The sequence below is a fragment of the Somniosus microcephalus genome, chromosome 8 (genome assembly GCF_052327205.1).
Source record: "Somniosus microcephalus isolate GS21.2 chromosome 8, FLI_Smic_1.0, whole genome shotgun sequence".
NCBI classification, from domain to species: Eukaryota; Metazoa; Chordata; class Chondrichthyes; order Squaliformes; family Somniosidae; genus Somniosus; species Somniosus microcephalus.
In genome coordinates, this window is record NC_140994.1 from 171674028 (window position 1) to 171688698 (window position 14671).

General features: G+C 43.6%; 1 protein-coding gene across 1 annotated transcript; it reads left to right on the forward strand.

Annotated features, from left to right (window-relative positions):
* Window positions 1–8662: 8662 nt before the first annotated feature.
* On the forward strand, window positions 8663–13698 carry LOC147113933 (D(1) dopamine receptor-like). Its single transcript, XM_085995370.1, has one exon. The coding sequence runs from the start codon at window positions 10408–10410 to the stop codon at window positions 11743–11745; it is 1338 nt and encodes a 445-aa protein (XP_085851496.1). The 5' UTR covers window positions 8663–10407; the 3' UTR covers window positions 11746–13698.
* Window positions 13699–14671: the final 973 nt, after the last annotated feature.

A 14671-nucleotide genomic window follows, 5' to 3' on the forward strand; every position in this document is an offset into this window, starting at 1 on the left:
AAATAAAGTAAAATACTAATTTCCCACAATGGCAGGTTGGTAACAAAACAATCCAGAGTAAACTGGTAAGGAATGAGCTCAGATAATTTCACAATTTTGGATCTTGTGTGCATATTTTCCAAAAAAGCCTTGCACCAATACCACAGCCATCTAACTGAATCACAACAAGGCCAAATAGATTTATTTAAAAGGAAATACCTGCTCTTTTTCTAACAGAAGCCTCCACCAATAGCTTTTCCTCCCATGTGGTCACCTTAAGAATAACTCAAGTTCTATCCTTGCCCTCCTCCTTTTCTACATTTACATGTTGCACCTCTGAGATATTATCTGTATGCATGAAGGGCAATTTCCATGTATTCTAATGACACGCAGTTCTACCTTTCCACCATCACTCTCAACTCCACAACCGTCTGCTTGTCTGACATAGTCATGGGTGAGCCAGAACTTCCTCCAGTTGGCACTGGGAGGAACTAAACCAATTGTATTTGGCTTCCTCCAAAATTCTGCACCCTTGTGTTCAACTCCATCCGCACTCTGGCTAAACCTGAAAATGCACAACCTTGGTATCCTGTTCAACTGAGTTGAGCTTCAAACTTCATATTCCATCTATAACCAAACCATTTACTTCCACCTTTTCAACATCATCTGCCTCAGCTCTTCCCTCACCCCACCACCACTGAAATTCTTACATGAGTATATAGGAACTTTAAGCATTTGTTAGATTGAAGATACAACTTCTTATCTCATCATAAAAAGGCAGAGGTCATCGATATCCATTTTGGGGCAGCAACAATCACCTTCACTCTATTTGTCATATGTTTTTGCAATGGACCTTGAGGGATCCTTGAGAGGCTCTCAAGGTCATCAGACTTCTGTTTTTGTTGACTTCCTATCATATTATTTCTGTAGTTGTAAATATAAAAAAATACATTTGCAATGATAGTACCTTTGGGCAACTCAGTAGTTAGGATGGGTCCAAAGTATTAGGTCAATGTTAGCTGGGGTTCCTGGGAGTATGTCAATATTTTCAGTCAGCCTCTCACACAGAGAAGTTTGAAAAGAAAGGTGTATTTCTTTCTTTTTATGTGATCTTCAGATGACCATGCCAGAAAAGGATATACATGCATTAGAAAAGGTACAGAAAACAGTAACACGACTGCTATCTGCTGTAAAGCGGGTGAGCTGTAAGGAAAGATTGAAGATGCTTATGTTTTATTATGTTTTATAACCTTGTTATTCTCCCAAGAACTTGATCAATCCTTTGTCTTGCATACTCGCTAGAAAAAGGTTGTATGAGAAGCTACTACTTTCTTTCTGGTAAAAACTGTTGTATTTGTCTGTCATATTAAATTCTTTAAAGTTACAAATTAACTAGTGTCTCCTTGATCCTTGACTTTTTGTATTCTGAACAAGACAACAAAGAAATCCTACAGCCTTCTTGCAACTAGCGATGGGCAACAAATCCCAGCTTTGCCAGTAATGCACACATTCTGAGAAGGAATTTATAAACAGTTGTTTTTGTTGTTGTTGACAGTGGAAGAGATAACCAACCCCCAAAATAGTGAAAGTTAAGTACACTTACTATTAGAAACTCATAGAATTACTCAAAAGATAGAAAAAATAAATAAGGTTGAGAAAACAAAAATAGTTTTAGTTGATTAAAGGAGAGGTAACTAAGGTTTGAGTACTAGATTCTGGAGTGTGGTTTAAACCCCTTTGATCCAGAATAAAACAATGTTTAATGTTTAAGCAGGATAAGTGGAGTTCATCATGTGACATTCATTAGATTATGTCACTATTATCACTATCTGTTGGCAGCTTTAGTTCATTTTGAAAACTGTTAACTAAACTTTCCAAACTTCATTTTAATCATTATCAGGCAAGCTAAGTATTATTTATCATAAGCTCTTTTACAGCTTTATAGATATAAATCTGCTAAATAAGCCAAATTTTTCTTCAGATTTCAGTTAATGGTCCTTAATTATTTTTGGGGACACAGAATTATCAGGTTACTGGTAAAAGATTGTGCTAATAACAATAAAAACAAAGGTTATTCTCTTGATCTATTCTCAGTATGTAATAAAAATGTTGCATCTTTTTAGCTTTAGAAGAGATTGTGCAGGGTAGAATGCTTTTCATTGTGCCATATTTGCAAAGTTTGGTTAATTTAATTAAATATTACATTTCTGGTTTAAGATGTACTGTTTTAAAAATGACGGTGACTCTACAAATGAACATTGTGGATTAAAGTTGGAGCTTACTTTAAAATAGCAACCAAATACAGTCTAAAGCAATGATTACAAATAGGCAGTGCACAGTACAGTCCAGGCCATCTCCCACCTTTTACTGTAAAGGAGACAGAGTATTGCGAGCTGCTGGTTGTTGATTGTCTGTTGACCGTGGAGTGGGAGAGGCAATGGGCTGGATTTTTTCAGTGTGGGCGGACTGGGACGTGTCAGGTGGAAATCATGTCAGGACCTTGCCTCCTAAGTGAAGTGTTGAAAAAGTGGGATTTTCCCCTAATTGGGCAATTGATTTCCTGCATGTAGGAACCCCTGGCCCAATTAGTCTTTTCATACAGAAAGTTGCCTCCAATGACATCATCAATGCTGCTGGATTTAAGACCTGAAAGCAGCCTTGCTTCTTCTGGAGACTGCAAATGCTCTGCAAATTGTATGAAGGGGGAGTTGATTTCCCAACAATGTCCACGATCAATCAAAAGTGTGCTCCTCGGTTTGATGAGCCCTCCCTCCAAGCTCTGGTGCACGGAGCCAGATGCAATAAAGAGGTGCTGTTCCCTTCCTCATGGAGAAAAAGCCACCCCAGCAGACAAAAGCTGTGTGGCTACAAGTGGCCCAGGAGGTCAGCTCCATTTCGCTGAGCCGCAGAACCTGGCTGCAATGCAGGAAGAGGTTCCATGACCTTCTCCGCACAGGAAAAGTGAGTATGACTTTCCCATCACCCTCAATCTGATCCCCATCGCCTCTCCTCACCAGCACTCTGCTTTGTCAACCTCTTCCTCCACATCCCACTTGACACTTACATGCCTGCACCCTTACCCATTCCCTCTCTTTCTAAGGTCAAATTCACTTAACTATTCAACCATGCAGCCCTCACACTCCCTATCACTGTGATGCCATGACAACAACAACTTTCAACACACAGGGAGGGTCGTTTGTATCCTTCTAAGCATCTATGCTATGGATTCTCTGCACTCACTCTTTCATTCTCACTCAAACTCCACTTGCGTCCCTCATTGCAGGAAAAGAGAGCCCACAATAAGAGGGAAAGAGCGAGGACAGGAGGAGGGCCATCTGCTCACCACCTGGGAGGAGGCAGTCCTGGAAATCGCTGGGATCGAGGAGGATTCCCAAGTGGGGGACGGACAGATGGGTGCATCGCAGCAAGCTGGTGACAGAATAGTTTGGCATCTCTCTCATTGACTTGCATGAGTCACTGATAATGAATCTGATGCTCTAACAGATTGACTTATGGTCATCTGCACTATTCAATGTTCATGTAACCTTGACCTCACATCTCTAACTCTTTCCTTTACTCCCCCACAGGACCATCAAAAGCCCCCGTCCCCACTGTCCAGGAGGAAGAGCCTGAGCTTCCAGACTCCTCAGAGGAAGCTGCAACCTCTGAGGGCGCAGTGTCAGCAGAATTCAGAGCACAAATAATAAAAATGACAACAGAGAAGGTCATAGACTTAGGTAGCAGTGGGGAAATTAAAAACCAGAGCGTGTCAGGAAGGGGCAGAAGGTATGGAGTAAAAGGTAAAGTAATAAAAAGGGCAAAAGCAGGAACTAAGTGTCACAAAACATATTTGAAAGTTCTCTATCTGAATGCACGTAGCATTCGTAACAAAATAGACGAGTTAATGGTACAAATAACTACATATGGGTATGATCTTGTGGCCATTACAGAAACATGGCTGCAGGGTGACAATGCCTGGGAATTAAACATACCAGGTTATTTAACGATCAGGAAGGACAGGCAGGAAGGAAGGGGAGGTGGGGTGGCTATGTTAATAAAGGAAGGAATCACTGTAATACAGAGAAATGATATTGGGTCAAAAGATTAGGATAATGAAACAGTTTGGGTGGAGATAAGGAATAATAAGGGGAAAAAAACACTAGTGGGCGTAGTCTATAGGCCTCCGAACAGTTGCAACTCTGTTGGACGGAGTATCAAACAGGAAATAGTTGAGGCTTGTAATAAGGGAACATCTATAATTATGGGGGATTTTAACTATCATATTAATTGGACAAATAAATTGGGCAGGGCTGCCTTGAGGATGAGTTCATTGAGTGTATTAAGGATGGGTTTCTTGAGCAGTATGTAACTGAACCAACCAGGGGGCAAGCAACCTTAGATCTGGTCCTGTGTAACGAGACAGGATTAATTAAAAATGTCCTAGTAAAGGATCCCCTTGGAATGAGTGACCACAACATGGTTGAATTCCATATTCAATTAGACGGTGAGAAGGTTGGATCTCAAACAAGCGTGCTACGCTTGAATAAAGGAGACTATGAAGGTATGAGAGCGGAATTGAGTAGAGTGGATCAGGAAAATAGATTAAAGGGTAAGACGATACATGATCAGTGGTGTACATTTAAGGAGTTATTTTACAACTTCCAAAAAAAATATATTCCACTGGGAAGAAAAGGGTGTAAAAGAAAAGACAGCCATCCGTGGCTAAGTAAAGAAATTAAGGATAGTATTCGACTAAAAACAAGGGCATATAAGGTAGCCAAATCTAGTGGGAGGATAGAGGATTGGGAAAACTTTAAAAGACAGCAAAAAAATAACAAAAAGATTAATTAAGAAAGGGAAGATAGATTATGAAAGTAAATTAGCAAAAAATATAAAAACAGATAGTAAGAGTTTTTATAGTTATATAAAAAGAAAAAGGGTGGCTAAAGTAAATGTTGGTCCCTTAGAGGATGAGACCGGGAAATTAATGGTGGGAAATATGGAGATGGCAAAAACACTGAATGAATATTTTGTATCAGTCTTTACAGTAGAGGACACTAAGAATATCCCAACACTGGACAAACAGGGGGCTATGGGGGGGAGGAGCTAAACACGATCAAAATCACTAAGGAAGTGGTACTCGGTAAAATAATGGGACTCAAGGCGGATAAATCACCTGGACCGGATGGCTTACATCCTAGGGTCTTGAGGGAAGTGACGGTAGGGATTGTGGATGCATTGGTAATAATTTTCCAAAACTCCCTGGACTCGGCAAAGGTCCCGGCAGACTGGAAAACTGCTAATATAACACCCTTATTTAAAAAGGGCAGTAGACAGAAGGCTGGAAACTATAGACCGGTTAGCCTAACATCTGTGGTAGGTAAAATTTTGGAGTCCATTATTAAGGAGACAGTAACAGGACATTTGGATAATCATAATTTAATAGGACAAAGTCAGCGTGGTTTTATGAAGGGGAAGTCATGTTTGACAAATTTGCTGGAGTTCTTTGAGGAAGTAACATATAGGGTGGATAAAGGGGAACCAGTGCACGTAGTGTATTTAGACTTCCAAAAGGCATTTGACAAGGTGCCACACAAAAGATTATTGCTTAAGATAAAAAATCATGGGATTGGGGGTAATATTCTGGCATGGATAGAGGATTGGCTATCTAACAGAAGGCAGAGAGTTGGGATAAATGGTTCATTCTCAGACTGGCAATCAGTAACTAGTGGTGTTCCGCAGAGGTCAGTGCTGGGTCCCCAACTCTTTACAATCTATATTAACGATTTGGAGGAGGGGACCGAGTGTAACATATCAAAGTTTGCAGATGATACTAAGATGGGGGGGAAAGTAGTGAGTGAGGAGGACATAAAAAACATGCAAGGGGACATAGACAGGCTAAGTAAGTGGGCAGAGATTTGGCAGATGGAATACAATACTGGAAAGTGTGAGGTTATGCACTTTGGCAGGAAAAATCGTAGAGCAAGTTATTATCTTAATGGCAAGAAACTGGAAAGTACTGAAGTACAAAGGGATCTGGGGGTCCTGGTGCACGAAACTCAAAAGGTTAGTATACAGGTGCAGCAAGTGATTAAGAAGGCCAATGGAATGTTGGCTTTCATTGCTAGGGGGATAGAATATAAAAATAGGGAGGTATTGCTTCAGTTGTACAAGGTATTGGTGAGACCACACCTGGAATACTGCATACAGTTTTGGTGTCCATATTTAAGAAAAGACATACTTGCTCTCGAGTCAGTACAAAGAAGGTTCACTCGGTTAATCCCAGGGATGAGGGGATGGACATATGAGGAGAGGTTGAGTAGATTGGGACTCTACTCATTGGAGTTCAGAAGAATGAGTGGCGATCTTATTGAAACATATAAGATTGTGAAGGGGTTGGATCGGGTGGATGCGGGGAGAATGTTCCCAATGATGGGTGAAACTAGAACTAGGGGGCATAGTCTTAGAATAAGGGGCTGCTCTTTCAAAACTGAGATGAGGAAGAACTATTTCACTCAGAGGGTGGTAGGTCCATGGAATATGCTGCCCCAAAAAGCTGTAGAAGCTACATCATTACATAAATTTAAAACAGAAATAGACAGTTTCCTAGAAGTAAAGGGAATTAAGGGTTACGGGGAGCGGGCAGGAATTTGGACATGAGTCTAGGTTCGGATCGGTCATGGCCCTGTGGGTAGCGAAGCGGGCCCAGGGGCCATGTAGCCTGATCCTGCTCCTATTTCGTGTGTCTAATTCTGTTTGATTCAGGAGATGGTTCTGTGATAGTAGATTGGCGGTTAGGATCAGATCAGCCATGATCTTATTGAATGGCGGAGCAGGCTCGAGGGGCCGATTGGCCTACTCCTGCTCCTATTTCTTATGTTCTTATGTTCACCCAGCCCCAGTGCAGGCACTCACACCTCGGTGGGACCTTCACAAGATAGAGTAGAGTTGGCACCTGGTGTATCACAGCTCACAAGTGAGCATCAGCAGATGGTGGAGACAGGGACAGCAGTGGAGAGTCCTCATCGGAGGGCGCAGGACTCTGCCAGCTCGGCTCCGCTGCATGTCGACCCTGTGCCTCTGGGTCCATTCAGAAGGAGAGCTGTGCTGGAACTCCAGGAACAGGTGCAGGAGTCTCTGTCAGCTTTTGTCTCCAGGGTCGCTGCAAGTGTCGAGTGAATGGAGGAGTCCATCGCGAACATGAGCAGAGCCTCTGTGGAGGCATTGGCGCATGAACGCTTCACCACGGAAAGGATAGCAACCTCGGGGAAAGGATGGCTACAGTAGAGGAGAGGATGGCTACGGCCATGGAGGAGCTAAGTCGCCAGAATGTAGAAAACATGGTCATTGTTCAGAATAGACTGACATCTCTTGAGGAGCGATGGTCAGCTATTGAGCATAGAAACCAGACCTTCATGGAAGTCCTCTGGAGTAGGACTTCCAGTGCAGAAACAGGTCCTCATGGCCCCCCTGAAGTGCAGCAAGGTGCTTGTACAGGCTAAGCAAATGTGACCAACATGAGTGCGTCCCTTGCATCCCGAGCAGCAATATGGTCGTGCTCTGGCGCCTTCTGGCCTGTGCATCTCCAGGTGGGTGACTAGCAGCTTGGCGCTCCTGTTGATGCTCCTGCTGTTGGTGCTGCTGTTGCTCATGGATCTGCTGCTGCCGCGGCTGGTCTTCATCCGAATCTGATGTCCAGGAGGAAAGGAATTAAATGGTCGCCATGCTTCTGCTATATGCCTCAGTTGAGGAAGCGCTTAGTCAAGGTGGGGAGAGGGGTTTCCCAGGAGGTCACACTGGAGATGGGTGTCAGGCTCCAAACTTCCACAACACTGAGTATGCCTGCTAAAAGTTACCCCAGACCTGAAACAACAAAGTTCTGCCACCTGCAAATGAACATTGGTGAAAACTCCTTTGTAATGGTGGAGCTGCAGCTATTCGTAAGCAATCCACTTGTGAGGCCACCGGGATTCACTGGTGTGTTCCAGAGGAGGCGTGAGGGATGGGGGAAATGTGTTAAATGTGTTAAAATTGGAAAGGCCTCTCAAAATGGGGTTATAGAGGCATTTAAGTGGTTGTTAAGGGCCTTAAGGGCCTGTCCCACCTCTTGGAGGCGGGATGGAAAACGGGTCAGAAAACACACATTTGGGAAAATTGCTCAGAGGCGGATGGAGGCGGGATCGGCCCGACCGCCATTTTTTGCGATTTTTAACAACTCACACGCTTCCAATCCCGCCTCCTCGGGCCTGGCAAAATCGAGCCCAATATGTGCAGGATGTCCTTAAAGGACCACGGCTTTCATGAAAAAGTATGTGGCAAGTCTATTTCGTCAATCTGAAATACATAACAATTGCTTAAATTATGTTGAAGTACATCAGCGTACACTCATTGCCGAGAGAATGACAGGCTCGAAAGCAAAACACTTGCCAAACACTTTTCATACAAAGACTGTTCTTTTAATTACAGCACCCATTTGCAAAGGAAGCAGAAACCTAAACATAGTGGGACTGGAGTTGATTTCACTTATTAAAGAAAGCAGGGAGATGTCATCCGAAAGCTATTTCTACCAAAATTGCAAACACACTCTGGCTACAAATCGCTAATATAGGAAATCTTCCTGTTATATTTACGATTTCGCTGGAACACTATTATTATGACCATAGAAATCTCACTTCCAGAACTTGCTAAACTCTTTGCGATAATAGTTAATTCCCTGTACTTAACTTTAAAGTGCAGCCTTAAATATTTCCTTAAATTGTTAACGGACTAGTTATTCCACTCCCCTTGACCAGCATTTGTCAGCGACTGGCCCGGCTGTCTAGTTGGCCGGAAAAGCTTTAACATCAATCCCGGTCCACAACACACGATTGCACGTTACAGAGCTTGATAAACCCCGCCCGTCTCTTTGATAACAGTGTTCGCAATCCGCTTGGTGGCGCAACAAGATCGCGTCCGGTAATCCGAGATCCTGGATAATTCATCAACAACGGGACTCGAGAAGTAGATAACAGAGGTCGTAAGACTTACTGCGAATCACCACATTTTGTGAATGACGACACAGCCACCTATAGCCGGCGACTTAACAGTGATAAAGATTTATGCTGTCAGAGCAGTTTGGCTGTATTGTGGGGAATCAATATATTTACAGAATGTTATTGGAAGTTTTATTCTCGATCCGGACGTGAAAATTGCGACGACCGTGTCGTTTCGCTTTAAAATGAGTATGGTACTGGTGTTTAACACTCGGTTAACAAATACCTTTCTCTCGTAAGAATAAGAACAGCGGAAAGTGTTGGACCATTTCTAAAGAGGCTGGAGTACATCGTTTTGCGATTTTGCTTCCTTTGCAAACACAGCGTGGGACAACATCGGTGAGTAGGGTCCTAAATGCACACGTGTAACGATTGACGGCGCGGGGTGCAAGTGGTGAGCACAGAAGTACAGACCGTGGGATTAACCGAAATCTGGGCGGACTGGACATCCCTCACTTCCTGCATCGTGATATCCGTAAAGTTGCTCCAGATTTTGGACATCGAATGGGCATTCTCTTTTAACACGGTATAAACAGCCCCATTACAGGAGAACAACATACAAAGTACTGCCGACATCGAAATCTGTTCTGAAGAAAGATCGCCGACCTGAAACGTTAACCCTGCCTTCCTCTCTCCACAGACGCTGCCTGACCTGCTGAGTGTTTCCAGCATTATCTGCTTTATTATCTCATTACAGCAGATACTGGTTGTAAATTTGACCCACCAGTGATCACAGCTGTAATGGGACTCGGAGTGGAGTAATGTGTGAATGAAACTCATACCATTTTTTGTGGTTATGTAAAGGTGACAGTTTATTTTATTTCTGGTCTCTTTATATTTCTAAGGAACGTCAAGTGAATGGTGGGGCGCAGGATATACGGACCTTTTAACGCTGGAGGCAAGGGAGATCTAGACTGAGAAGTTCTGAGAGAGAAGCTATTGAAGCCACGAAAAAAATCTCGCAATGTAAATTAGAGTTATACGCTCCATAGGACACAAGGGAGGACAAATAAACATGGACACTTACAGAGGATCAATAGCCTGTTAGTATGCAATATATGCGTGTTATTTTCCCTGCAGAATTTTGCACCACTGCACGAGGGAACAGTGCAATGTTTATAGTTACTTTCTCCCGGGCTGTTGACTGGGGCAGAGATGTTCCTCTGCGTTACGCATATGGATTTTAAGATAAAGCTAAACCGGGATAAAGTACGCTGACTAAAGCTGGACCAAGCCACCGTGGGGATGGTTTGAAGGTAGGTTCTTTTTTATTGGAAGTGTGAAAGGACTTCGCGCCATGATCGCCCTCTGTAGTCGATGGGTTAGTTGTGAGTTGCGGTAGCCAGACGGAATATGGCGCAGGGAGATATATGAGGGGTCCTCTCGCTTTGGAGCAATGAGGCGGAACACGACCACCATGGATGGGGGCTCGATAGATGCTGAAAAGGACTCCTCGTTTCGCATACTCACAGGCTGCTTCCTCTCCTTGTTGATACTTTCCACGCTATTGGGGAACACTCTAGTCTGCGTGGCTGTGGTCAGATTTCGCCATCTCAGATCGAAAGTCACCAATTTCTTCGTGATCTCGCTGGCTGTGTCCGACCTCTTGGTGGCCGTGTTGGTGATGCCCTGGAAGGCTGTGAGCGAGATCGCGGGGTTTTGGCCATTTGGTTCATTCTGTAACATCTGGGTAGCCTTTGACATAATGTGCTCCACGGCCTCTATCCTCAATCTGTGTGTCATTAGCGTGGACAGATACTGGGCCATCTCCAGTCCATTCCGCTACGAACGCAAAATGACACCCAAAGTGGCTTTTGTGATGATCAGCGTGGCATGGACCCTTTCAGTCCTGATCTCCTTTATACCAGTGCAGCTGGACTGGCACAAGGCGAAACCCACCACTTTATTGGATTACAACACCAGTTCCCAGCACCCAGGGGACAACTGTGACTCCAGCCTCAACAGGACCTACGCCATATCCTCGTCCCTGATCAGTTTCTACATCCCAGTAGCCATCATGATCGTCACCTACACCAGGATCTACCGAATCGCCCAAAAACAGATCCGGCGCATTTCGGCCCTGGAGAGAGCCGCCGTGCACGCCAAGAACTGCCAGAGCAACAGGAGCAGCGCCAGCACCGCGGACATGCAGCAGCCCGAGAGCTCCTTCAAAATGTCTTTCAAGAGAGAGACCAAAGTCTTAAAGACCCTGTCGGTGATCATGGGGGTCTTCGTGTGCTGCTGGCTGCCCTTCTTCATCCTCAATTGCATCGTGCCCTTTTGCGAGAGCCAAGCCCGCAGCAGCAGCAGAGCGCCCTTGCCCTGTGTCAGCGGCAGCACTTTCGATGTATTTGTCTGGTTCGGGTGGGCCAACTCCTCCCTCAACCCCATCATCTACGCCTTCAACGCGGATTTCCGCAAGGCCTTCTCCACCCTGTTGGGCTGCGACGCTTTCTGCAACAGCAACGCGGTGGAGACGGTCATCATCCACAACGGGGTCTGCGCCTACAACCCCGGGGGATCCCTGGATAAAGTGGAGAACTGCGTCTACATGATCCCCCATTCAGTGCCGTGCACTCAGGAAAACCCAGCGGATCCCAACCGCTGCGCCAAGCTTTCCCCCGCCTCCCAGCACGGGGCAGTCAGCCTTCTGTCCAGCAATGGAGACTATGAGGCAGACGTGTCGTTGGAAAAAATCATCCCTATCACCCAAAACGGCCAACACAACACCTGACAGCTTATATAATACCAGAAAAATTCTGCTTTCAATTTAAGAGGCAAAATACATACGAGCTGGTATCAAACCTACTAAAGGTAGCTCGCCCAGCATCCACCATTAGCAATGTACTGTTTACTTTAGTTACTTGAAACAAGTTATATATAAAACACAATCGTTCTTTCCCCCAGATTCAATTATGAAGATTTAACGAAATTAAGTGACAAAGGTTTCATCATTTCTTCTGAATAGATGGTTATCCTTTAAAGGAACTGCCCATTGACGAGTTGACAAGGTTTATTTAGTACAAAAGCCACAAAGTACCAGTCCTATTTTATAATATTGTCCAGTGTATTTGAATAGAGCCCGGCTTCATACAGTGCCGAGCTCTGTGGAACAGGGGATGTATGTGGACAGCAATCGGTGTGGAATATCTAGCTGAAGCCGCTAACACGGTTTCTGATAATATTCGTTACCCCTGATGAGATGGAGTTCTAACACATTTTTCTCGGTTATTTACCAGTCGCACCCACAGTCAGATCACCGTTCTTGTGAGATTGATAATAAACATTAAAAGAGTCAGATGTACAACTCGGTACCAAATAGCCCGACATAAGCAATCAATCCTCAAGATTGGGATAGGTTTGGTGTTACTGGCAGCTCCTTTAAATTCCAGTGATAACAACATTCGCTGTTAGACAGGCAAGACATGCAAATGGTGTTAGTTAAGAAGGAGTTCTTTGACATTGATAGGAAAAGGCCCGTGGCGCTATTTATTTCCAAAGTTTGAAAACACTGTATTCAAAATATAAATATTTACTAACGGATAGAACGTCATTGTACAACTCGTAATGGTACACAGCATACGCTAAATGTGAGGATGTAGCTAGTATATAGATTTTTTCGAACTTTCCATTACTTTTAACTTGTCAAGACGCCGGTGAGTTATGTTGTCGGACTGTAAAGACCATTCTCCTTGTTTGTTGAGAAGTAAACTAACTGCACATCTTTGTGTGACGTGGATTTTGTGCTCATTCCTCTATCGAAATGTTGTCACACCAGTTCTGAGCAGCTGTTTTATATCTAGCGGTCATTTATGTAAATGGTGTTTGGTATGTATTTTTGAAAACGCCAATAATTGCCCTTCAATCGATTTTCTCCACTACCCTCCTTGCCATAATTGACATCTCTATCTCTCCCCTTCCCTTCGTTTCCTGTATTAGGATGCCGAGGCAAACAAGTAATACTACGTGGAAATTGTTCATTGTGTGCTGTTTAGTACGGTACTGTGCACACGTGTGGAAGCTTGGGAACTGTGTCATGTATGAATTTTTTGCTTACCTCAGAACTAGCTCTTTTAAAAAGGTCACTGTGTGCCTGTGTCATGTTAACCTGAACTCGCAATTACCGCGCGCCCTGTTAAACCAAGAAACAAACATGGATCAGAAGCTCAAAAGCCAAAAGCACGATGTTTTCACGTTTTCTGATTACCGAGACTGTTCCACGAAAGGACTGTGCAATTCAGATACCGATAGCGAATGTACAACTGAATGTCGTGTAATTAAATGTTCAGTTCGACAATTTGCAGTGACACCGATCGTGTTGCTGCTATTAAGGTGAATGTCTTGGAATTTTATTTTCACTTAACCACGAAGGATTTACTGGCGCTGGAAATGTATAAGCTTCTTTAGTGGCTTTAGCTGAAAGATATACAGTCCTCTTGTATAGGTCTGTCACGTTAGCATTTTAATATTCATTGCCAGTAAACCAAAAAAAAACTTTAAAAATCTATTGTATGGATTGGGAATCTGTCATTTAGTTGAAACAGAAAATCGGATCTACAGGCGATATCTTTGCAATGGAACATTACCTCTACAGACACCTCCAGATACAAACATCAACAAAAACTGAACAGTGCAATTTCTAACCATTAACCCACATAACAATTTACAAGCCAGACTAAGCATAATTAACTGCAATATTTTAAAAATTATGCTGCAAAATTATCTTTATAGGAATTGGCTTAGTTTATAATTTTATAAAAGCTTTAGGAATCCTTATTGTTCCCCCAATACATTTACAGTATTACAAACACTTCTCTATAAAAGTTTATAATATGCTAACAGAAAGTTTTGTAATATATTTAATTATGTTTAAAGAGAAAATAACTACATAGAGTACCCCCACTCCCAAATGCCCACCTCCCTCCTTTCAGGAGGGTGCTGACTTTTATTGGGGTATAACTCCACAGGCTCCAAGTATGACATGGAGCTCTGTCCCATCCTGTCCTCAACCAAAGTCCGTAAACATGTTCTTTCCAAGAGAACAAAAGCAAAATACTGCGGATGCTGGAAATCTGAAATAAAAGCAGAAAAATGCTGTGGAGAGAGAAACAGAGTTAACATTTCAGGTTGATGACCTTTCGTCAGAAGTGGAAGAAGTTAAAGATTTAACAGTTTTTAAGCAAGTACAGAGGCAGGTAAAAACGGAGGTTATGACCTGAAATTGTTGAAATCAATGTTCAGGTCACAAGGCTGTAAAGTGCCTAATTGAAAGGTGAGGTGCTGATCCTCGAGCTTCCGTTGAGCTAATCTACCTCCCTCTGAACTTGTAGCATTCCGTTCTCTCATGTCTAACCCTGCTATTGTCATTAAACCTGCTGACAAGGGCAGCGCTGTTGTTGTTTGGCGAACCTTGCGGCGGCTGAATGCCAACTCTCCGATACCTCCTCCTACCTCTCCCAGACCATAACCCCACCGCTGAGCATCAAGCCATTGTTTCCCAGACCGTCACTGACCTCATCTCCTCTGGAGATATTCCATCCACGGCCTCCAACCTCATAGTCCCCCTAGCCCGCACATCCTACCTCTACCTCCTTCCCAATATCCACAAACAGAACAGCCTGTTCTTGCTCCATGGAACTTATTTCTCCTAATCGCGACTC